At 41.1% G+C, this 25,722-nt stretch overlaps 1 protein-coding gene across 2 annotated transcripts in view; it reads right to left on the reverse strand.

Annotated features, from left to right (window-relative positions):
- LOC129815658 (copine-9-like) overlaps positions 1-25,722 on the reverse strand; it is a 177,293-nt gene that overhangs the window by 98,170 nt on the left and 53,401 nt on the right. For both annotated transcript variants that reach the window (XM_055869654.1, XM_055869655.1), the window contains exons 5-7: positions 22,658-22,697; positions 22,351-22,353; positions 18,657-18,733 (exon numbers count right to left, since the gene is read on the reverse strand). In XM_055869654.1, coding sequence (XP_055725629.1) covers positions 18,657-18,733; positions 22,351-22,353; positions 22,658-22,697 — 120 coding nt within the window. The remainder of the gene's footprint in view (positions 1-18,656; positions 18,734-22,350; positions 22,354-22,657; positions 22,698-25,722) is intronic.

A 25,722-nucleotide genomic window follows, 5' to 3' on the forward strand; every position in this document is an offset into this window, starting at 1 on the left:
GAGGGGTTACCATTCAATCCAAGCAGACCAAATATTTTTAGGGCCTATCGGAGTTTCTATCAAATGATGTATGAGGTGATCGGGCTGGTGTTAAGAGGGGAATCCCTATTTAACTTCTTATGGCTGCAAGGGGCAGTATTGAGTAGCCAGTTAAATCATGCCCATTTCAAACGGCCTCGTACTCAATTCTTGCTCGTACAATATGCATATTATTATTACCATTGGATAGAAAACACTCTCTAGTTTCTAAAACCGTTTGAATTATTTCTCTGAGTGAAACAGAACTCATTCTGCAGCACATTTCCTGACCAGGAAGTGGAATGTCAGAAATCAATGCTCTGTTCAACTTCCTGCCTATACATGGGCATGATACGTAAGAGTCTACGTACACTTCATACACCTTCCCCTGGTTGTCAAGAGGCGGTGAGAGAAGAAATTTTGTGTTTATCTTGGTCTCTCTCTGTCTCTTCCATGCTGTCCCTAGGAGATGTGTCACTTGAGTGTGTTGAGTCACTGACGTGATCTTCCTGTCCGGTTCTGCGCCCCCTCTGGCTCGTGCGATGGAGGAGATCTTCGTGGGCTATACTCAGCCTTGTCTTAGGGTAGTAAGTTGGTTGATGTCCCTCGTCGGACGGGGCCACAGTGTCCCCCGAACCCCCCTTCTCAGCCTCCAGTATCTATGCAGCAATAGTCTATGTGCCGGGGGGCTAGGGTCAGTCTGTTATATCTCGTGTAATTCTCGTGTCTTATCTGGTGTCCTGGGTGAATTTAAATATGATCCTTCTAATTCTCTCTCTCTCTCTCTCTCCCTCCCCTCCCAGAGGACCTGAGCCCTAGGAGCATGTCTCAGGACTACCTGACCTGATGACTCATGGCTGTCCCCAGTCCACCTGCTCGTGCTGCTGCTCCAGTTTCAATAGTTCTGCCTGCAGCTATGGAACCCTGACCTGTTCACCAGACATGTTACCTTGTTCCGGACCTGCTGTTTTCGACTCTCTCTCTCTCTACCGCACCTGCTGTCTCAACCTTTGAATGCTTGGCTATGATAAGCCAACTGAGATTTACTCCTGAGGTACTGACCTCTGGCACACTCTACAACCACTGTGATTATTATTTGACCCTGCTGGTCATCTATGAACGTTTGAACATCTTGAAGAACAATCTGCCCTTAATGGCCATGTACTCTTATAATCTCCACCCGGCACAGCCACCCCTCATAACCTGGTTCCTCTCTAGGTTTCTTTCTAGGTTCCTGTCTTTCTAGGGAGTTTTTCCTAGCCACCGTGCTTCTACATCTTCATTGCTTGCTGTTTGGGGTTTTAGGCTCGGTTTCTGTATAGCCCTTTGTGACATCTGCTGATGTAAAAAAGGCTTTATAAATTTATTTGATTAAATGATTGATATTTATATTGGTATGAATCTGCTTCCATGAGATTGTTGAGTAACAATCGTTGACACAACATTCAGAATCCGAACAAGTTGACAGACGGTCAAATCCATCATGTAATTGAATGATTTGCTCCATCCACTTGACATTGCATTATACATCATCTAAGAGATAGGATGATTTACAAGCTTGCTGTGAGATCTAAGGGTGTTGTCGTAAACAACCCTGCCACACACACACACCTGTCGGGTTGACAGCCTCTTTACAAGGCTGTCCACAATGCTTACAAAGCCCTTGAAACTTCTCTACCCAGCATTCCAGGTCTTCTGTATTCTCTGCTAAGCACTGTGACAGCCTGATTACTTCACAAGGGCACACTCAGATTTTGTTGCTGTCAGGAAAGACACCCTAACACCCTTGGTTCTGTTAAACACACACGTACGCACATATTGGTACAAACCCGCACATTCACACACACACACACACACACACACACACACACACACACACACACACACACACACACACACACACACACACAAACAAAACATACACACACTACCTCTACCTCCTCCACCTCTTTGTAAGTACAGTCACGCCGGCATTGAAATGAGAGGCAGGTAAAAACTCAGACAGCAGCCATCCAAACCATAATTAATTGACATGATTTTTTTCTTCCTCTGTTATTTTTTTAAAATAATTTTTGCATCCTTCCATCCTTCCTCGTTAACAAGAAGCCCTAATGTTGATGATATATGAGCTGCCTTGCGTCTCGACTTCTATTGACTTCCACATGTAGCATGTTAACATGAGGCCTCCTTTGACATTCAACACGTTCTAATTCTCCACCCCTCTCCCGAAGTGTGCACTTGAACACTCACTCCCTGTCATGGATTTAAAATCTTAGGATTGGTTTAAGTATTGGCTAGTGGGATTTTTCCACCATTGCAAGTGCACACTTCTGGAAGTTTGTCCACGTCGTAGACACTTAATTTGTGTACAGGAAACGGCCCTTCTGTTTGTGGTTTATTCCCTTTAAAAAAAGGTCTAGATTAGTTATACCATTCCTGCCGATTGGCGAACAGGCAAACCATTAGGCTCCAGCAGTTCTAATGGTTTCAATGTTATGGTCTTTAATGGTCTTTAATGGTAAAAGTCCCACCATTTTTTGACTATTCAAGGAGTTGAAGTATTAGGTTGCTAGGAGAAGAACAAACTGAATTGCTTTCATGGAGGACTGGCTTGACCACACAGTTGACCACACAATTTATTTTAATCATGAGGAAAAGCTATTTGTTTTCTACCCAAAGTTGTAAAGAAAATGTTGTGTTCCATTTAATTAACACAAGAGACCAGCAAAATGGATAAAAGGGTGTGGTGGCAGTAGCAGAAACAGCGGCATCTAGTGGTTAAAACTTGGTACTTTCACACCCATTTATGGTAAAGAATGCAAGGGACTTTAATGGCTTATTTCTCTGAACAGGGGAAGAAAACCATCCCCAGATTCCCAGGGAATACATTACAAAAGATGAAGAAACAGTATTCCAAGCAGCAGCTCCATACTACTTGTCAGACATACAATAACTGATACTGTATACTGGTTGTTTAAAAAAATAAAAAAAAGTATAATTTTATTGGATCATCATGTCTTACTCATTGTTAGGAAGAACTATTCGGATGTTATGTACTATATTTATTGAAGATTATACTAATCCTATTAATTAAAAATTACCAATTTGGCAGCAATCAATTAGCTTAATTTCTCAGAGATCAAATAATATTTCAACAAAATAATGTTTCAGGAATTCTAATCTCACCTGTTTCTAACTACAGAAACGATTTCCAAACAATCTGAGATGGTGGGTGTCTTGTACTTTTTGAGGTGGAATGACTCAGGAATGTCATAGTGTGTGAAGTGCATTTCTAGTCGCCAGTGTGTGTGTGGAAGTGTGTGTTTCCAGCAGTCTCCACGCACACCGTTGTCCTCCCACACCTTCCACTGCCTGCTGAGGTCCCCCTCTCTCCCTCCCTCCCTCCCTCCCTCCCACACACACACACACACACACACACACACACACACACACACACACACACACACACACACACACATACACACACACACATACACATACACACACACACACACACACACACACACACACACACACACACACACACCAACCATACTGAGTCACATTGCTAAACCTGCTGTGTAGATGAATGTTATGTATTTTATTCATCCTCCACAGCTTTACAGTGGGGTTTCCCCACCCTGTCAGCAGGTACTTAGTTAAAATAGCTGGGCTACAGCACGTTGGCGGGACCCCTGACTGTCACAGTTGTATAATACCAGTTCATTTACACTATTCCCTGTCCTTACATGACAGAACTATTGCAACCATTATAATCCAGAACTTGATTGTAGACTAGATCATCTCCAACACAATCAATACAGGCCCATTAACTAATACATGAAACCGATTGTAAGGTTTGATTCTTGTCTGACCATCCATCAATCATCTAAACAGGGGGAGAATACAAAGTTAGAGGCTATACATAACCTTTGCCTCTGGGGCTTCTGTTGAGCCAAAAGGGGTGCCTTACTGTACATGGACAGAATATTGTCCAGAAATGTGTATGAACCATACAGGCATCACTCAAGCCAACGTTTGAGGTCAACAATTAGCAACTAAACTTTTGTAACAAAACAAACCTCATTTCAGAAGTGAGAATCCAAAGATGATATATGTCTTTGTCTGGGTTTTGCTTTTGATTCTCAGTTTATGGTGCCATGTCCCTCAGTCCTCTATGAAAAGACTAGAGCCAGTTGAAGAAGAGAAATCATTCATTACAAATAGGCATCCAATATCTATGACCATTGAATAAACACATTTTGAAATGTTATCAATAGAATATCTCAATTTTAAAGTAGCTAACAGGATTCATCAAAAATAATATACAAAACTAGACTTTGATCTTAAACATACTATACAGTGCCTTCAGAAATTATTCACACCCCTTGACTTATTACACATTTTGTTGTGTTACAAGATGGGATTAAAATGGATTTAATTGTCATTTTTTGTCAACGATCTACAGAAAATACTCTGTCATGTCAAAGGGATGAAAAAAAAAAAAAAAAAAAAGATCATAAAAAATGTAACATTATTGTATCTTGGTTCCATAAGTATTCAACCATTTGAGTAAATACATGTTTAGAATCACCTTTAGCAGCGATTACAGCTGTGAGTCTTTCTGGGTAAATCTCTAAGAGCTTTGTACACCTGGAATGTACAATATTTGCAAATTATTCTTTAAAAAATTCTTCAGGCTATGTCAAGTTGGAAGTTAATCCTTGCTAGACAGACATTTTAAACTCTTGCCATAGATTTTAAGTAAAACCTGTAACTAAGCTATTCAGGAACATTCAATGTCATCTTGGTAAGTAAATCCAGTGTATATTTTACCTATTTGGCTGATAGGTGAATTTGTCTCCCAGTGTCTGTTGGAAAGCAGACTGAACCAGGTTTTCATCTTGGATTTCGCCTGTGCTTAGCTCAATTCTATTTATTTTTTATCCTAAACAACTCCCTAGTCCTTGCCGATGACTAGCATACACATAGTATGATGCAGCCACCACCATGCTTGAAAATATGAAGAGTGCTACTTAGTGATGTGTTGCGTTGGATTTGCCCCAAACATAACGCTTTGTATTCAGGACATGAAGTTGATTTCTTTGCCAGATTTTTTGCACTTTTACTTTAGTGCCTTTTTGCAAACAGGATGCATGTTTTGGAATATTTGTATTCTGTACAGGCTTCCTTCTTTTCAGTCTGTCATTTAGGTTAGTATTGTGGAGTAACTGCAATGTTGTTGATCCATCCTCAGTTTTCTCCTATCACAGCCATTAAACTCTGTAACTGTTTTAAAGTCACCATTGGCCTCATGGTGAAATCCCTGAGCGGTTTCCTTCCTCTCTGGCAACTGAGTTAGTAAGGACGCCTGTATCTACCAATACTGTAGGTGCCCTTCTTTGCGAGGCATCGGAAAACCTCCCTGGTCTTTGTGGTTGAATCTGTGTTTGAAATTCACTGCTCTACTGAGGGACCTTACAGATAATTGTATGTGTGGGGTACAGAGATGAGGTAGTCATTCAAAAATCATGTTAAACACTATTATTGCACACAGTGTGAGTCCATGCAACTTATTATGTGACTTGTTAAGCACATTTTAAGTCCTGAACTTATTTAGGCTTGGCGTAGCAAAGTGGTTGAATACTTATTGACTCAAGACATTTCAGCTTTTCATTTTTAATTAATTTGTAAACATTTCTAAAAACATAATTCCACTTTGACATTATGGAGTATTATGTGTAGGCCAGTGACACACAATCTAAATGTTATCAATTTGTAATTCAGGCTGTAACACAACAAAGTTTGGAAAAAGTCAATAGTTTCTAAAGGCACTGTACATCTCATGAGAGTAAAACAGTTATTGAAAGCGCTTTCTTTATTGTATATAAAATATTTTTCAACATTTTATTTGCCTTTTGAAAATACAGTGCATGCTCTTCATTCCATCTAAATATCTTCATCATTTTAAATTAGTTTCCCCAGATAACAGTCATCATTTGGGGCAACATTGCGGTTTTGTTAGCAAACTTGTCATGGTTTTTCACACCGAGACTGATGTGAACAGGTCTGAATACAACAAGTAAAGCAATTTCATTTTGGTTTGAGTGTGTTTAGTTTGACCTGTAGATTAAAAACCACTTACGCACTAAAGCAATATTATTCAAGTCCGGACATTCAGAAGATCAATGCCAGCACATTGTGATCTGGCCTGGTTTTCAAAGACACGGCAGGTTACTAGCTACACTAACTGTCTACGATATATACAACATTTGATCTATTCAGGCCAGTCCTCCCTCTTCACATCCCAAGAGTAGCGGGCCTTTCCTGGGTAGTGCCTAGTGACAGGTAGTCTGAGGAAGTGTTGCCATGGTGACATGTCATTGGTAATAATAGCCAGATCCGGAAAGGACCATCGAGACCAAGCTTCCTTCAGGTTTGTGCTTGAGATATACTATTCATAGAAAGGCTATAATGTGAGCTCATCACAACTCACATGCATCACCTCACCTCTAGGAGTCTGTGTTACTGTTAAGGTATGGCTAGTCAAGATAAGTGTAGGGCTTGGTTTAGGGTGTATTAAGGTAGGGGATAGACGTTTGAATTATAAGCTGCTATTTGCTTTTATTGCGTAACTAATCACTGTGTAAGTTAGCTGCATGTCTATGTCAGGAACACATTTGTCAAAAACGTCAACTATACATCACTCGAAGGTGTCACAATATAGGTCTCTTTTGACAAAAACTTTGAATAAAATAATGAGGTGCACACTACATAAACATTAATGTCACATGAACATGACTGACAACTGAAGGAGTTTAGTCTGACAACTGAAGGCCTTCCTTTTATGGATGCTGTAGCCAGTATCTTTTTCAAACTACTGTCGGGCACTATCTTTGTCAACCTGCCGTGTAATGAATCAACAGTTACATGCTTCTGCACTGTAGAACTTTCTGCACGATAACCTTCAGTACGTCACCCACAGCACTGAGTAAGAGCGATAAAAGTATTCATTTCTTTGATCTCGATAACTCAGACACCGCTTCCCCAATCACCTGACCTTGTCTAGAAAAGGGCTCCACTTAAAGTAGTCCCGGAACGTTGGAAATCAGACGAAACAACAACTAAAAATCATAATTGGTGGACTTTTGCAGGGACATAGGTATAACACAGGAGAGGAGCTCTTTGCAATTTTACCTGTGCCACAGGTCTACTCAGCTGCCTACTCTTTCACAACAGAAAGATCGGTCATGGGCATGATGGAAAGAGAAGGTGGGGAGCGAAGTGGAGAAATGGAAGGGATGGAGGAGGGAGAGAGGCGATAGCCCCGAAATAGGGTCTCCCATGGGGCCACTGCACAGGGAGGCGAATGTTCATTTTGATTACAAGGAGGGGGATGCTGGTGGTGTGACAAGCTTGGCCCCTGCTCTACACCCCCAGCCCCTCACCACACCACCCCCGTCCCTCGCCCGCCCGTCACCCGCTGATGGGAATGACAGGGCGACAGGGCGAGTGACAGCAGGAGCAGCTCATTCAATTACCCGGCCTTCTGATGAAAAACATGTTCACCAGAGAGAGGGAGGGGGACTAGATGGGGGAGGGGGGGGAACAGGGAGAGAGATAGAAAGAGGGGGGAATACAGAGAGGAGAGATAGAACAGGGAAGAGTGAAAGACAGAGAGGGGAGGGAGATAGAAAGAGGAAGAGTGAGAGACAGAGGGAGAGAGATAAAAAGAGGAAGAGAGAGACAGAGAGGGGAGAGAGATAAAAAGAGGAAGAGTGAGACAGAGAGGGGAGGGAGATAGAAAGAGGAAAAGTGAGACAGAGACGTTAGGGAGATAGAAAGAGGGAGAGAGAGCGGGGAGGGAGAGAGATAGAAAGAGGAAGAGTGAGACAGAGGGGAGGGAGAGAGATAGAAAGAGGAAGAGTGAGACAGAGAGGGGAAGGAGATAGAAAGAGGAAGAGTGAGACAGAGAGGGGAGGGAGATAGAAAGAGGAAAAGTGAGACAGAGAGGTTAGGGAGATAGAAAGAGGGAGAGAGAGCGGGGAGGGAGAGAGATAGAAAGAGGAAGAGTGAGACAGAGAGGGGAGGGAGAGAGATAGAAAGAGGAAGAGTGAGAGACAGAGGGGAAGGAGATAGAAAGATGAAGAGAGAGACAGAGAGGGGAGGGAGATAGAAAGAGGAAAAGTGAGACAGAGAGGGGAGGGAGATAGATAGAAAGAGGAAGAGAGGGACAGAGAGGGGAGGGAGATAGAAAAAGGAAGAGTGAGAGACAGAGAGGGGAGGGAGATAGAAAGAGGAAAAGTGAGACAGAGAGGGGAGGGAGATAGAGAGAAAGAGGAAAAGTGAGACAGAGAGGGGAGGGAGATAGAAAGAGGAAGAGAGAGACAGAGAGGGGAGGGAGATAGAAAGAGGAAGAGACAGAGAGGGGAAGGAGATAGAAAGAGGAAGAGAGAGACAGAGAGGGGAGGAAGATAGAAAAAGGAAGAGTGAGAGACAGAGAGGGGAGAGAGATAGAAAGAGGAAGAGTGAGAAACAGAGAGGAGAGAGAGATAGAAAGAGGAAAAGTGAGACGGAGAGGGAGATAGAAAGAGGATGAGTGAGAGACAGAGAGGGGAAGGAGATAGAAAGGGGAGAAGGGGAAGATCAATTACAGAACAGGAGGGTTAGAGAAAAATGGAAGACACGAAAGACAATTACCTAGAAAAGATATTCAATAAAAAGTATTGTCTGTGCCTCCTCTGTGTTTTGTCCCTTAATTCACTCCAATTACCTGAAATAAACATCTCTCCTCTTTTCTCCCCTCTTTCTCTCCCCCAACAGCAATCTGGTAAAGAGCAGCGCACCACTGTGAAACTCTCCCAGATACAATGGGGGCGATTATTATTGGCAACCTTGATATAGATGAGAAGAGAAGACTTTATAAAATAAATAATACAAATACTGAGCTATATTGTATGCAAAAAATAAAGTGGGAAATGACATTACTTTATACTAACACATTTGCTCAGCGACAGATATTTGCCAAAGCTCCTGCCAATATATAAAGCTACAGTAAAACAGCAGCATATGTCTGCGCTATCTGTGGAACGCTGCACACTGTAATCAAGAGCTTTCCACTTGGCAACATGTCTACTTTGTCTTGAGGTGGGTGAGAACGAGAGGGAGAAATGCGATAAACGAGGCAAGTCACAGCATAAAAGGCTCAAAACTCCAACAGCATTTTCCTTTTTTCAGTTTAGTCTTTTCCGTCTGACCTCCTTTTTCTAGTCCCTCCTGGCTCTCTTTTCCTTTCCTCTGTTTCTCTGATTATACCTCACTCACCTTGTCTTTGAGACAGGCCCCCACTTGGGATGTGCTCTTGTCAGAATATACACTCAAAGCCCTCATTCCACCGGAACGACTGAAATAAAAGACTCCCCTCATTTCTCATCTTCCCCCTCCTGAGCCCTAAGAATCGCCTGCTAGCATCCCACCACCCACATAGCGGTTAGAGCGCTGGGCCAGTAATTGAAAGGTCGCTGGTTCGAAATACCCAAGCCGACAAGATGAAAAATCAGCCGATGTGCCCTTGAGCAAGGCGCTTAACCCTACTTTGCTCCAAGGGCGCCGTACTACTGTGGCTGACCCTGCAAAACAACACATTTCACTGCACCTACTGTATTTGGTGTATGTGACAATAAAACGTCTTTATATGTCTTTTTTTTAGCAACACAAACACAGACGTGTAAAAAGCCATAGTGAATCTTTGGGTCAAGGGAAGAGAAGTCGTTTTCCATAATGACAAAACAACACTCAAATGACATCAGAATCACCATAAAGTGGTTAAACTATGTTATGATGTCAATTTGACATCATTTTAAAAAAAAATGATCTCCTGGGTAAAATGTTCCATTCTTAGCTTATGCATGCTCTATTAAACTCAAGTCTGTCTAAACTCAAGTCTGCCTAAATTCAAGTCTGTCTAAATTCAAAATATTCAGTGTGTCTCTGTCTTTCCCTTGAATCCAACACAAACAGCGACGTGCTGCTCTAAAGCATCCTAGCAGGTATACAGTGGTGCGCACTACAGCTTGTATCGTTGCCAGTAACATTTGAAGCACTACTTTTGCACCCATTTGCATGATAAGCCACTTGTAGATGGAGTATTTGGAGCTGTAACTTACATCATCTACCTCAGCTGCATTATCCACCTTACAGACATTTTCATGGCATTATCATATCTAAAAAGCCATAGTGAATCTTTGAGTCAAGGGAAGAGAAGCACCATACATTGTCTTGGGAAGACAACAGCAACAACACCAAATTGAGCAGGGGTACTCAACTACTATTTGAAAAGGTCCGGTCACACAAATTTCCTATGTGGAAAAGGTCCTAATGGATATTGTCATTTATCGGCGTAGTCACAAACCCCACCTCTCAACCCATGTGACCCCAAGCTGTTCAACCTGTTCACATCCCTCTTTTAGGCCGAGAGAACATTTTGCTGTTTAAAACTAATTTCCTGCAATTCTAGCCATTTTGCTATGGGCGAACAGAAAATGTTTAAGTTTTAATATCTTTTTTAATATTTAATATTATGTGTTTAGATCATACCAAGGGTCATAACCTGAAAGAGTTCCTAAATTATTTGTATTTGTTGGGACCAACTATTGACCTCGTTCTGGGTCCGGACCGTGGTCCACCTGTTGAGTATGGCTGACAGAGTCTAGACAAAGTATCTCCACCCTGCCGTCTTAGTCCCAGCCAGTCAGACAGTTAATAAATTATGCTGATATCCTGAGGGTGGATATGGGGCTATAAATAGCTTATAGCCGATAAAATGCTCACAAAACTAACCCCAGGACCTCTCGTCACTGATGCCAGTACATGGGGAGCGTGCCTGGCAGAATTGCTTCGTTTCCACGTTTCTCAGCATCTCCTCTTGGTATGAGGGTGACAAGGAGACTGTGGGTGGCATGCTAAAGGCGTTTCAAGCTAATTATCTATTTGGACAAAGATCAAACACCCAACAGTGGAAATTGTGTTCAATGTTTATGCAGAGCCCGGGCCTCTGAAATGCTACAAAGTCTCCTTGCAGGGGGCACGAGAGGAAATAAAAGTGGAAAAAATATAGAATTGAAAAAATATAAAAGGTGGTTGAAGGGTTTTGTGTCCTGAGATTGTTGCTTGAGGGATTTAGTGTACTAAGATTGTTGCTTGAGGGATTTAGTGTCCTGAGATTGTTGCTTTAAGGGTTTAGACATCATTAAAAAAAATATTTGCTTCCTGGTTATATTTTCCTTTCTTAACATGTTAGCATGTTCTACTAAATTCTAAATATTCAGTGTCTGTCTTTCCCTTGAATCCAATGGGCATTCTTTCAGCTGCATCATCTTCAACAACTGTAATCTAGAACACTTCCTGGTTTCTTCTTCCGAGAGAGACAACAACAAATTCATCGATGTACTAGTGGTTACTGTGTCTGTTGTGGCCTGGTATGAGTGGCAGCCTTGAGAGTTGGATTGAAAGAGGTAATATTAAACCAGTGAACAAATATTTTTAGATATGGAGATACGCCTGAGAGAATGAGATTGAGGGCGGGAAGTGGGAGGACATAGAAGCAGCCCAATGTTTTTCATCTGAATCCTAATCTTATCAGGGCAAGAGGTGCTCGAGGAGCGGAACGTAATTACAGGGTAATTTTAGAGCGGTGTGTGTGTGTGCTGCAAACTTACAGGGATGAAGGAAGGGTTGGGGGGACAAGGACAGAGTAACATCCATCGAGTGTACCTGACAAATGAGAAATATGCCAATTATCACTGTATAATATTACATATTTGAGATCTTTTACGCCACGTCGTTATACCAAGTGCTTATAAGCGATGTTAATTTCATCTGTGTTTTTGTTTAGGTGAAGGGCAGACAACTGAGAGACACGCAGTTTAATATTCAATCCAGAAATCTTTAAGTGAAGTTGTTACAAGCGCGGTTAACTTGACCAGTGTTTTCGTTAGACACTTGGGGACGCGATGGACCGTGTGGAAGGAATGAATATGGTTGGCAAATGAATCGCTGTCACGTTCCTCTTAATTTAACTAGCTGCCCACAGCTCATAAATCTCAATAAACAATGTTGGTAGGTTGTTCTTCTTTTAAATTGGCATTTGCTACGATTTAATTTATTTGGGGAACGTGAAACAATCCTCTTGGCCATGGGATATTTCATTATATGGAGAATAACAAATAGTGGGAAGGGAGGCACGGTGCCATCCTGACCTGTGCATAGACTCCCATTAAAATAAATAAATGGGAAAATAAGTGTGTGTGTGTAAGTGAGACAGAGAGAGAGAGCGAGACAGAGAGAGAGCGAGACAGAGAGAGAGCGAGACAGAGAGAGTGAGACAGAGAGAGAGTGAGACAGAGAGAGAACGAGACAAGAGATGGAAGGGTTTGGTCTATTATTTGGTCTTGTAAAATGTCATTAAGTACTGTTATGGTATAAATATGTAATAATTGTGACAAACAATACCTACCACCTCCCATATCTCTAAACTGCCAACGAACAGAATAGTAGACCAGTTTCCCTGCTTTCTCAGCAGATGTATAGAAGGTTTGCATTTCAAGGTTTAAAAGACAGTTCATATTCCTACTAAAAGCATACTTAACTAAATGGAGGAAGACATGAGAGGAAAGAAAACTGGATTTAATTTTTCAAGGGAGAGAAAGGCATCAAGCAGGTGAGGACCGCCACAGGAAAGGAAGACTCAGTTACCTCTGCTGCAGAGGATACGTTCATTAGAGATACCAGCTTCACAAATTGCATCACAAATAAAGGCTTCACAGAGTTCACGTAACAGACACATCTCACCATCAACTGTTAAGAGGAGACTGTGAGTCAGGCCTTTATGGTCAAATTGCTGCAAAGAAACCACTACTAAAGGACACCAATAATAAGAAGAGACTTACTTGGGCCGAGAAACAAGAGCAATGGACATTAGACCGGTGGAAATATGTCCTTTGGGCTGATGAGTCCAAATGTGAGATTTTTGGTTCCAACCGCCATGTCTTTGTGAGACACAGAGAAGGTGAATGGATGATCTCTGCATGTGTGGTTCCCACCGTGAAGCATAGAGAAGGTGTGATGGTGCTTTGCTGGTGACAAATTCTGTGATTTATTTAGAATTCAGGGCACACTTAGCCAGCATGGCTACCACAGCATTCTGCAGCGATACGCCATCCCACCTGGTTTGCACTTAGTGGGACTATCATTTGTTTTTCAACAGGACAATGACCCAAAACACACCTTCAGGCTCTGTAAGGGCTATTTGACCAAGAAGGAGAGTGATTGAGTGCTGCTTCAGATGACCTGGCACCCACAATTACCCAATCTCAACCCAATTTAGATGGTTAGGGATGAGTTTGACTGCAGAGTGAAGGAAAAGCACCCAACAAGTGCTCAACATAAGTGGGAACTCCTTCAAGACTGTTGGAAAAGCATTCCATGTGAAGCTGGTTGAGAAAATGCCAAGAGTGTTCAAAGCTGTCATCAAGGCAAAGGGTGGTTACTTTGAAGAATATAAAATATAGAATATATTTTGATTTGTTTAACACTTTTTGGGTTACTATCTGATTCCATATGTGTTCTTTCATAGTTTTGATGTCTTCACTATTATTCTACAATGTAGAAAATAAAAAAAACCTTGAATGAGTAGGTGTGTCCAAACTTTTGACTGGTACTGTGTTATTTGAAATCTTTGAAAATATTCCATTGCAACCATTGGAATAGTCAGAAAACTTGTTAACCCTACCTATCTGGCACCACGAGCAGACTTGTGCTGACGCTGAAAGATCTTTGAAAGATATCAGGTACTATTTGAACCCAGGTCTGCCAGCCACACACAGCAAACAGCCCACAGGTTTTAAAGCAGCACCAGCTACAACTCATGTACTTCACCTCCCAAAGTTTCCCACACAGAAACAAAAGTCTCCTCTCCATGGCAACCCACCAGCTTAGTGTATGCACCGTTCCAGCAGAAATACACTGGGGGAAAAACAGACCTGGGTTCAAATACAATTTGAAATAATTTTCAAATACTTTAGCTGGGCTTGATTGAGTGTGAGCCACACCCACCTGGCACTCCAGGTAGGCTAAAGCAAACACTCAAAGTATTTGAGAAATTTCAAATAGTATTTGAACCCAGGTCTGGAGATAAATACTAACTCAGAGTATCAGCATATAGCCTACAGACAGACGTTGCAGAGACGCTGCCTGTCAGATCAAAAAAACCCAACCTGCCGCAATGCCAAAAAACTCACCCGATAATTCAAAGGCTCACATTTCATGCTTTGAAATTTCCTTTTTTTTGTATTGAGATTAGAATCAAGACTCACACAAACTGAAATTAGTTTATCAGAATCCCGTCGAAACAAAGGGTTGATGTTGAACGTGGGGAGGGAGGGCCATCATAAGCCATAGACTTACAATAAGGGGCCATGGAGCGAGCGAGCAGAGAGAGAGAGACCAAACGTGGGGTCTGTTAACTGGTGGGTTGGTGAGTATTGGATTGATCAAAGCTCTGAGGCCATGCCAGTTTTCTGTACTGTACTGAGTGGAACGAAAGCTGGGTGGGAGTCCATAGAGGGATATTGAGCGTCGCTCTGCATATGGCTTTTAAATATTTCATCAGATGGACTGCCAATAGAAGAGATGTACATCTGAGGCAAGGCCCTTTATTGCTAATTAAGCATAGAGTTAATAAAGAGTGTGTGTGTGTGTGTGTGTGTGTGTGTGTGTGTGTGTGTGTGTGTGTGTGTGTGTGTGTGTGTGTGTGTGTGTGTGTGTGTGTGTGTGTGTGTGTGTGTGTGTTTGCGTGCGTGCGTGCGTGCGTGCGTGCGTGCGTGCGTGTGTGTGAGAGAGTGGGTGTTTGGGATATTTCTTCAAATTAACTTTAAATTAAGTTCAGATGCGATTGTGAAGGTTTTGAAAGTGGACTTTGATGCCGTGTGTGAGCTGGCAAGACACTGGCATAAGCTTGTGTTTGACGGTCGTGGTTTTATGGAGCGTGCAGCCTTGCCTTTTGTTGTCAGTTAATAGAATTCCCCAATGTTTTCCCAGATTCCCAATGGGAAGTAAATTACTGTACAGCGGAAGGGCTTAAAAACTCCCTCTTCCCTGAGTCTTTAAATCAAATCTGGGAGAGGAGGAGGCAACTTTAGACGGACTCCAGTGTACAGAGCAACTACAAATACAACCTTGATGCCTTCTTATAATCTTCAAACCTATTTAAATGCAGATTGAGAAAATGTAGCGAGAGGTAAGCCTTTCTTCTATAGGGTGTCATTAAAAACCAGAATGGGTAGAAATAGATTAAGGATGGAAAAAAAATTATTCAATTTCCAGCCATCTGCTTTTATGTAGGTCAGAGCCATCTGCTAAATAATGAAAATGGACACCGGAAGATGGTTTGCTTGTGTGTGTGTGTGTGTGTGTGTGTGTGTGTGTGTGTGTGTGTGTGTGTGTGTGTGTGTGTGTGTGTGTGTGTGTGTGTGTGTGTGTGTGTGTGTGTGTTTACTATCCTTGTGAGGATGTGAAACAAGGAAAATTAAGTGGGGGCATTTCGCCAGTCCAAGGAAAAAAGCTATTTTAGGCTTTGGGGTAAGGTTAGGGTTAGAACTAGGGTTATGGGTTAGGGTTATGAGCTAAGGTTAAGGTTAGGGTTAGGTTAAGGGTTTGGGAAAATAGGATTTTGAATGGGAATGAATTGTTTGGTCCTCACAAGGACAGTAAAACAAACGTGTGTGTGTGTGTGTGTGTGTGTGTGTGTGTGTGTGTGTGTGTGTGTGTGTGTGTGTGTGTGTGTGTGTGTGTGTGTGTGTGTGTGTGTGTGTGTGTGTGTGTGTATACAAGGCAGAGTAGGGAGGTGTAGCGAGAGGGAAGCCTCTCTTTAATAGGGTGTCATGTCATTAAAAACCAGAATGAGTTGAAATAAATTAAATTGATTCCATTTCCAGCCGTCTGCTTTTATGTAGGTCAGAGGCCTGTTAAATAATTTAAATAGACACTGGAAGATGGTGTGTGTGTGTGTGTTTACTATCCTTGTGGAGACCAGAAGTCCTCACAAGGATAGTAAAACAAGGACAATTCTGATAAGTGGGGACATTTCGCCGGTCCCCACAAGGAAAAAGGCTATTTTAGTTATAGGGGTTAGGTTAATGGTTATGGTTGGAATGAGGGTTAGAATTAGGATTAGGGGTTAGTGGTTAGGTTTAGTAGCTAGGGTTAGGGGTTTGAGTTTAAGGTTAGGGAAATAGGATTACAGGCTACAGCTATAAACAACATGTTTCAAATGTTATGCCTGCGGCTATGGAACCCTGACCTGTTCACCGGACGTGCTACCTTGTCCCAGACCTGCAGGTGCGGTAGAGATACTCTGAATGATTGGATTTGAAAAGCCAACTGACATTTACTCCTGAGGTGCTGATCAGTTGCACCCTCTACAACCACTGTGATTATTATTATCTGACGCTGCTGGTCATCTAAGAACATTTGAACATCTTGGCCATGTTTTGTTATAATCTCCACCCGGCACAGCCAGAAGAGGACTGGCCACCCCTCATAGCCTGGTTCCGCTCTAGATTTCTTCCTAGGTTCTGGCCTTTCTAGGTAGTTTTTCCTAGCCACCATGCTTCTGTAAATGCATTACTTGCTGTTTGGGATTTTAGGCTGGGTTTCTGTACAGCACTTTGTGACATCAGCTGATGTAAGGGCTTTAAAAATAAATTTGATTGATTGATTGATACTCCAAGAGACTTGCAGCTGTAATTGCTGCAAAAGGTGGCTCTACAAAGTATTGACTTTGGGGGGGTGAATAGTTATGCACGCTCAAGTTTTCATTTTCTTCGTCTTATTTCTTGTTTGTTTCACAATAAAAAATATTTTGCATCTTCAAAGTGGTAGGCATGTTGTGTAAATCAAATGATACAAACCCCCTCAAAATCCATTTGAATTCCAGTTTGTAAGGCAACAAAATAGGAAAAATGCCAACGGGGGTGAAAACTTTCGCAAAACTTTCGCAGTGGTGGTGGGCTCCCCTATAGTCCCCAGCCTTTGAATGCCACTGGGCTCTTTTTGTCCCTTTACCTGAGATCTGAAAGCAGAGCATCTCTAATGTCATTTTAGAGAACAGAATATAGAAGACGAAACAGTTCATCCCCATTGAAATTTTGGTGATAGAAACAGATGGAGAAATTATGCTCTCTCAGTTGCCATAGAAACATGTCCATCAAGTCACACAACACACAATACACAACACACAACACTCACACAAAGCACTCTTTCAGTCAGCACCATGCAGTCAAAAGGGTATTTACATTTAGGTAGTTTAGCAGAAGTTCTAATCCAGAGCGACATCAACAGATTTTTCACATGGTTGGTTCAAAGCAGCGACCTCTCGGTTACTGGCCCAACGCTCTTAACCGCTAGGCTACCTGCCTATTTACTATTTCCCGCTAAACATGGTGACATACAGAACTGTAATCAAAGAGCAGCGAAGCCTTATTGACAAGTATCCTGCATTGGGAAATTCCCCACCAGGCTCACATGAAGATAAATGACATGGCCAAGATAGAAGAGCCAAGTGGGACAGACAGTGATAGGATAGGAATAGGTTAGGAGAGTTTCCCTTCTCTCAGAGTGTGTGCTTTATGGCATTGTTGTGTTGTCTGTTACTCACATCAACCAAGAGAGACAGAGAGAAAGAGCGAAAGAGAGACAGAGCGAAAGAGAGAGAGAGGAAGAGAGAGAGATGAAGAGAGAACGAGAGAGAGAGAGAGAGAGAGAGAGAGAGAGAGAGAGAGGAAGAGAGAGAGAGAGGAAGAGAGAGAGAGAGAGAGAGAGGAAGAGAGAGAGATGAAGAGAGAACGAGAGAGAGAGAGGAAGAGAGAGAGAGAGAGAGAGAGAGAGAGAGAGAGAGAGAGAGAGAGAGAGAGAGAGAGAGAGAGAGAGAGAGAGAGAGAGAGAGCGAAAGTGAAAGCGGGAGAGAGAGCGCGCAAGAGAGAGAGAGGGAGGGACAATGTTCTCAGTGTGTTGGTTATCAACTTTAATTGAAAAGGGCCCAATTCCATGCTGAGTCATCCACAGGGCCAGTGTCGTGTCACTGACCTGGGTTCAAATACCATTGTAAATCATTTGAAATACTCCCCCTATGCCTGTTGCAAAGAACCAATAAAAAAGTGGCAAAGTGCAAACCCATCCCAACTGACACTCCCGACAGTCTTAAGAAAGCGCTCAAAGCATTTGAAAGATTTTAATTAGTATTTGAACCCAGGTCTGGTTGTTCTGCTTTCACAGGGGATGCCTAACTATGTCTATAGCATGTGTTACTGCCTCACGCTCTCGTAGAATACAATCCTTCTCAGTCCAAGTTTGACGCTAGATTAATCTCTAGTTACATGCCTGCCGTACAGTGGGAGCCTCTGGGCTTAGACACACCAATAATTGTGTTCTTGTTTTTCCCAATCTAAGAGGCAATGAGAACATTGTGAGATTGTGGAGGCCTGTCAAATGCAGAGGCGTACAGTGACAGATCGTGTTGTGATGCATGCTTGTACACAGCAGATACACAGTAGATACTTGATAGAAGTCATTGGTAGACTTACGACAGGGTTCTCTCCAGCCGACTGCCTGTGGACCCAATGATCTCCCCCAGAGTGCAGAACATCTGGCCCAGGAAGTCCTGTAACGGGAAGAGAACAACTAGCTCATATTACCCATTAAGTACCAGTTTTTAACACCTAGCTCAAATTACCCATGGAGTACCCGATTTAAAACGTAGCTCATATTACCCATGGAGTACCAGATTTAACACCTAGCTCATATTACCCATGGACTATCTGTAAGGATGTGAACTGGCGGCAGAGGAGTCAGACGCAGGAGAGAAATAACTGTGTTTCCAACGGCGCAGTTTATTAACAAAAACCCACCGGAAACATAATAATAAAAATCAATGGGTAACATAACCCGACGCACACCAGTACAGACGTACACAAACAGTTACAATAAACAATCACCGACAAGGGCATGAGGGGGAACAGAGGGTTAAATACGCAACATGTAATTGATGGGATTGGAACCAGGTGTGATGGAAGACAAGACAAAACCAATGGAAAATGAAAAATAGATCAGCAATGGCTAGAAGGTCGGTGACGTCGACCGCCGAACACCGCCCGAACAAGGAGAGGGACCAACTTCGGCGGAAGTCGTGACAGTACCAGATTTAACACCTAGCTCATATTACCCATGGAGTACAAGATTTACACAACATGGGGCAACATTTTCCTCTGGCAAAGACACCTGCGCTGAGAGCTAATGCACTGTAAATGTAGTTATGATCTACATCGCAGCTTATCTTTTAACTTTTCTTTAGGAACTTTAATTTAACCTGATATATAGTTAAGGCACGATATTCACACGCCAAACGTAATGCAATCGCCATGTGCATTATTGGTGATCTCTGGTCCTATTGTTACGTTATTACAGATATATAATGCCTTCAAAAAGTATTCACACCCCTTTACTTTTTCCTCATTTTGTAGTTACAGCCTGAATTTAAAATTGATCAATTTTGGTCACTGGCCTACACGCAATACCTAGCGGTTAAGAGCGTTGGGCCAGTAGCCAAAAGGTTGCAGGTTTGAATTCCCGAGCTGACTAGGTGAACAATCTGCCAATGTGCCTTTGAGCAAGGCACTTAACCCTAATAGTAAATATAATGTATTGCTACATTTAAAAATAAAAAAAATATGAAAGGTCTTGAGTCAATAAGTATTCAACCCCTTTGTTATGACAAGCCTAAATAAATTCAGGAGTAAAAATGTGCTTAACAAGTTCACATAATAAGTTGCATGGACTCACTCTGTGTGCAATAATAGTGTTAAACATGATTTTTGAATGACTACCTCATCTCTGTACCCTACACATACAATTATCTGTAAGGTCCCTCAGTTGAGCAGAGAATTTCAAACACAGATTCAACCACAAAGACCAGGGAGGTTCTCCAATGCCTCGCAAAGAAGGGCACCTATTTGTAGATGGGTAAAACATTATTTTAAAAATACATTGAATATCCCTTTAAGCATGGTGAAGTTATTAATTACACTTTGGATGGTGTATCAATACACCCAGTCACTACAAAGACACAGACCTTCTTTTTAACTCAGTTGCTGGAGAGGAAGGAACCCACTCAGGTATTTCACCATGAGGTCAATGGTGACTTTAAAACAGTTACAGAATTTAATTGCTGTGATAGAAAACTGAGGATGGATCAACAACATTGCAGTTACTCCATAATACTAACCTAATTGACAGAGTGAAAAGATGAAAATCCAACGCAACACATCACAGAGTAGCACTCATCCTATTTTCAAGCATGGTAGTGGCTTCATCATGTTATGGGTATGCTGGTCATCGGCATGGACTAGCGAGTTTTTTATGATAAAAATAAATGGAATAGAGGTAAGCACAGGCAAAATCCAAGAGGAAAACCTGGTTCAGTCTGCTTTCCAACACACACTGGGAGACAAATTTACCTTTGAGCAGGACAAAAACACAAGGACAAATATACACTGGAGTTGCTTACCAAGACGACATTGAACGTTCCTGAAATGCATAGTTACACTTTTAACTTAAATCGTCTTGAAAATCTATGGCAAGACTAGAAAACGGCTGTCTAGCAACGATCAACAACTAACTTGACAGAGCTTGAAGAATTCTTTAAGAATAATGTGAAAATATTGTACAATACAGGTGTGCAAAGCTCTTAGAGACGTACCCAGAAAAAAATCACAGCTTTAAACCGCTGCTACATGTATTGACTCAGGGAATTGAATACATATCTAATCAATAATATATTTTTAGACAAATGTTAGCATTTTCTTACGCTTTGACATTAGAGTATTTTGTGTGGGTCATTGACAAAAAAATGACATTTCAATCCCACTTTGTAACACAACAAAATATGGAGAATATAAAGGGGTGTGAATACTTTCTGAAGGCACTGTGATTCCAATGCAAGAACCCAAATGACGCCCCCGGGTATAGCTACATATCGTTATGTTTCATCAAAGAAATAGATACATTATGTTCTGGTTTTCGTGGTAGCCTATTTGTTTTCCTGGTTGTGAATGGAACTGTATGTATTGGAAAGTGTATTTTGCCATATCACAACATGTTGCTGAACTCATGAGCAGCATGATTCTCCATGAATGAAGCGGCCTATAGGCCTATTCATTTGGCAAGACAGCATGGCTGCATCTCACTGTAGTAGGCTGTAGGCTAAGTTTAAGGATCTCCATTCACCATTTGTTTATTGCATTTGTTTACTGTTAATGTAACTAGTCTAAGAATAGATTGTGTCATGACTTTACCAAACTTGAGATTTTGTTTACTTTTTATCGCTGTTTTGTTCTGTTTGCATTCATTAGTTCACATTCGCAGTTGTGTCGGTATTCTAAGCCAAACCGCTACTCAGTGTTTTTGTTTGCATGCATGAATAACTAGGCTACTACTTTCAGCATTAAGTTAGCATTATTTTGGTGAGACAGCTGTGTGTACGTCTGCATTCACACAGGCTGTTTGTAATAGGTGAATTGCCCTATCTACTATATATTTACCAAAACGGCTAGCAAAGAACATTCCTAATCATGATAAACACTATTAGCGCACACAGAGTCCATGCAACTTATTGTGACTTGTTAAGCACATTTCTACTCCTGACCTTATTTAGGTTTGTCATAACAATGGGGTTAAATACTTATTGACTCAAGACATTTTAGCTTAGAATTTTTTATTATTTTGGAAACATTTCTAAAAATATAACCCCACTTTGACATTATGGGGTATTGTGTGTAGGCCAGTGACAAAAAAAATCTAAATGTAATCCATTTTAAATTCAAGCTGTAACACAACAAAATGTGGAATAAGTCAAGAATACTTTCTGAAGGCCCTGCATATTGAATTCTGCTTATATCACGCTATCCCAAAATAAACATAAAAGTTCAAATTCAAGAAGTGACAGGTTGGCAAACAATATCTGCTGTGCTGTATCAGCACCACGGACAGCACCCTACAACCTAAAGCAAGATGTTCATAAAAACCAACCAGCTAGATTGTTTCTTACCTTTTCAGAAGATCCACATTTATGTGTCGTTATGTCATAACAAAGAGGTTGAATACTTACTGACTCAAGACATTTTAGATCCACATTTATGTGTCCTTAAATGTCTATAACTAACTCCAAAAACGCTATTCCTCGTGATCCGTCAAACCGTGTTTACAGTAATGTTGTTGACTAACCTTCTACTCATCCACAATGGTTTGCAATAGAGAGAGAAAAACAGATCTATTAGTTGGAAATCTGCAGAGACAAAAAAACAAACAGCATTCTATTTTTTTATAAAAATAATTCAAATTCATTATTCTGACATTCCCTCCTTGAAGAAAAATACCACTTAGTAATCAAATCAAAGACTAACCAAATGTAACAGCTTTAATAGGGAAGTATTTTCCCTTGACAGTTCATTAAGTAAACATAACTAAGTGACATGAAAATATGCATGATATTCAGCTTATATTAATAGCATGATATCACCAGTGTACTTACATGTTTTGAAATGTTTGAACTTCTGGTGTCCACATTGTACCTATCAGAAAAAGGAACAATACATCAGCACCTGGTGATGGGTTGAATCTACAAAAAAAATCCAAGTTCCTTTAAAAAGTGGCAATCTGCAGTTTCTACAGCAATGTTTTGACTTAAATGAATAATATGTAAGCATTTATTATTGAAGAATATAACTTAGAAATGTCTCATGAGCCTAGTTCAACTGTTGTACCCCATCAGAGCACAAAATATAAGGTTGTTTTACTCCAATGTTTGTAATAAAAGTAGATGTATACAAACACTCTATTGCCTCAAAACTATTATTTTGATATCATGGATGGTCAGTCCTTGCATCCATATCTCTGTCTATGAATTTGAGAGTGATTGCATTTCTCCAGCCCCATTTTTACCAAAATAGTTGTGGGGAAAATGCTTTGTTATTGTTCCAACTGCTGATTGCCCCTTTAAAGCTCTTGCCTATCTGAACAAGTGTTGTTTCTGTGGTTTTTTTTTTAAAGATCCTATTCTGGATTTCTATTTCGTACATTTGATATTGAACTCTGCATTGTTGAGGAAGAGCTTCTATGTAAGCATTTAGCTGGATGGTTTACACCTTTTGTATTCTGTGCATGTGACAAATAACATTTGATTTGAGATCATTTGATATGTTCCTTAGGGAGCGCATGTGCCAGGATACGGTGTCTATATTAGGACAGTGATAAACTACCCTGAAACAAAGACTACATTCACGGTCTCTCTGAATCCGTCTGTTCTCTCTCTCCCTTCTTTCAAAGTCACAATGATTTGGCATCACTGTCACTCAGCCTTATCAGGAGTTCATGTCAGTGTCAACAAGAGTTACTTTCAGTCTCATCAGGAATTATGGTTTGTTTAAGTGACACTGACACCAACTCCTTGTGACTCTGAGACTGTCCTTATATGGACACCATAATAGTAGCCTAAATTGTTTTAATTTAATTTAAATAAATAAAAAACAAACACACATGTCTTTTCTTACTAGCATTGACTTTGCTGATAGTTACTTTAATGAGAAATAATATACTGACTTTGACCGTGTGGTTGTCTCACCTATTGTAGCAATCTTAAAATGAATTAACTAACTAAGTCATTTTGAATAAAAGTGTCTGCAAATGACAAAAATCTTAAAAATTTAACACAAATGGCATTCACCTGGTTTTTACTAGAAAACTTCAGTTGTTAGGTTGATACTACAATTATTATCTTCACGCCAATAGCTACCTGTTTCAGTACATCTGGAATTAACCCAAAACTATTTATCAAGCATTGATAAAGTAATAACTCGTTACCATATATAATATGTACCTTTACAACTTTATGCCCCTCTCCCCACAGGTGTGATTACTACCTCTGAGGGTTTAGAGCTAGTTACCTCTGCAGGCTAAACTTAAATCTAGACTTGGTTTCCTCTATTGTAATCGCTCCTCTTTCATCCCAGCTGCCAAACTAACCCTGATTCAGATGACCATCCTACCCATGCTAGATTATGGAGACGCAATTAATAGATCGGCAGGTTAGGGTGCTCTCGAGCGGCTCGATGGTCTTTACCATTCGGCCATCTGATTTACCACCAATGTTCCATATAGGACAAATCACTGCACTCTATACTCCTCTGTAAACTGGTCATCTCTGTATACCCGTCGCAAGACCCACTGGTTAATGCTTATTTATAAAACCCTCTTAGACCTCACTCCCCCCTATCTGAGATATCTACTGCAGCCCTCATCCTCCACATACAACAACCGCTCTGCCAGTCACATTCTGTTAAAGGTCCCCAAAGCACACACATCACTGGGTCACTCGTCTTTTCAGTTCGCTGCAGCTAGCGACTGGAACGAGCTGCAACAAACACTCAAACATCTCTTCATTCAAAGACTCAATCATGGACACTCTTATTGACAGTTGTGGCTGCTTTGCGTGATGTATTGTCGTCTCTACCTTCTTGCCCTTTGTGCTGTTGTCTGTGCCCAATAATGTTTGTACCATGTTGTGCTGCTGCCATGTTGTGCTGCTGCCATGTTGTGTTGCTACCATGTTGTCGTCATGTTGTGTTGCTACCATGCTGTGTTTTCATGTGTTGCTGCCATGCTGTGTTGTCGTCTTAAGTCTCTCTTTATGTAGTGTTGTGGTGTCGGTCTTTATGTAGTGTTGTCTTAGGTCTCCCTTTATGTAGTGTTCTCTCTTGTCGTGATGTGTGTTTTGTACTATATTTGTATTTTATTTTGTATTTTTAATCCCAGCCCACATCCCCGCAGGAGGCCTTTTGCCTTTTGGTAGGCCGTCATTGTAAATAAGACTTTGTTCTTAACTGTCTTGCCTAGTTAAATAAAGGTTAAATAAAAAATAAATAAAAAATTAAATAAAGTAAACACCTGGTAAAATCATGACTAAGTTAAACCATAAACATAAATGAATGTACTTCCTCATATAGTATAGGCAGCCTAAACTCAACTGTAATCAAATCTTGACTTTACAGCTGTGCATGAAGATGAAACAAGATTACCCACACAGGACAGGACATCATGTTTAATAAATAAATAAGCAGCATGTATGTAGATACGAAGGAAGAGTCAAGAATGACAAAGACAAATGGATGTGGATCGAATGGTAATGAATTCCAAAATAGGATTGACTGTATGAATTGAAGACCCTATCACCCCCCCTCCCACCCACCAGGGGGGAAAAACGTGGCACTTTTTTCCTCAAGGCTCCCTCGTCATCCTCACGGTGCTCTCTTAAGTGCCAACATAACGAGTTCCTATAAAAAGCCTTTTGTTTGACAAAGGAAATCCACTTGCTGCTAAACTGATTTACACAAATTACTGCACATTACACAAGAATATAATGCATTTTTCTTCTTTGTCTGGAATCTCTCTCTCTCTCCCTTTGCACCCACTCGTTTCTGTCAGTGTTTTTGAAGTCAAACAGTGGAGGACGATGCACTGCCTCGTGCTAAAGAGAAACAGCAACCTTGCCATCATCTGGGTCCTTTGAATAGATTATGAAGGAGATTTTCAATAGGACCG

The sequence above is a fragment of the Salvelinus fontinalis genome, chromosome 18, assembly GCF_029448725.1.
Source record: "Salvelinus fontinalis isolate EN_2023a chromosome 18, ASM2944872v1, whole genome shotgun sequence".
Classification (NCBI taxonomy): Eukaryota; Metazoa; Chordata; class Actinopteri; order Salmoniformes; family Salmonidae; genus Salvelinus; species Salvelinus fontinalis.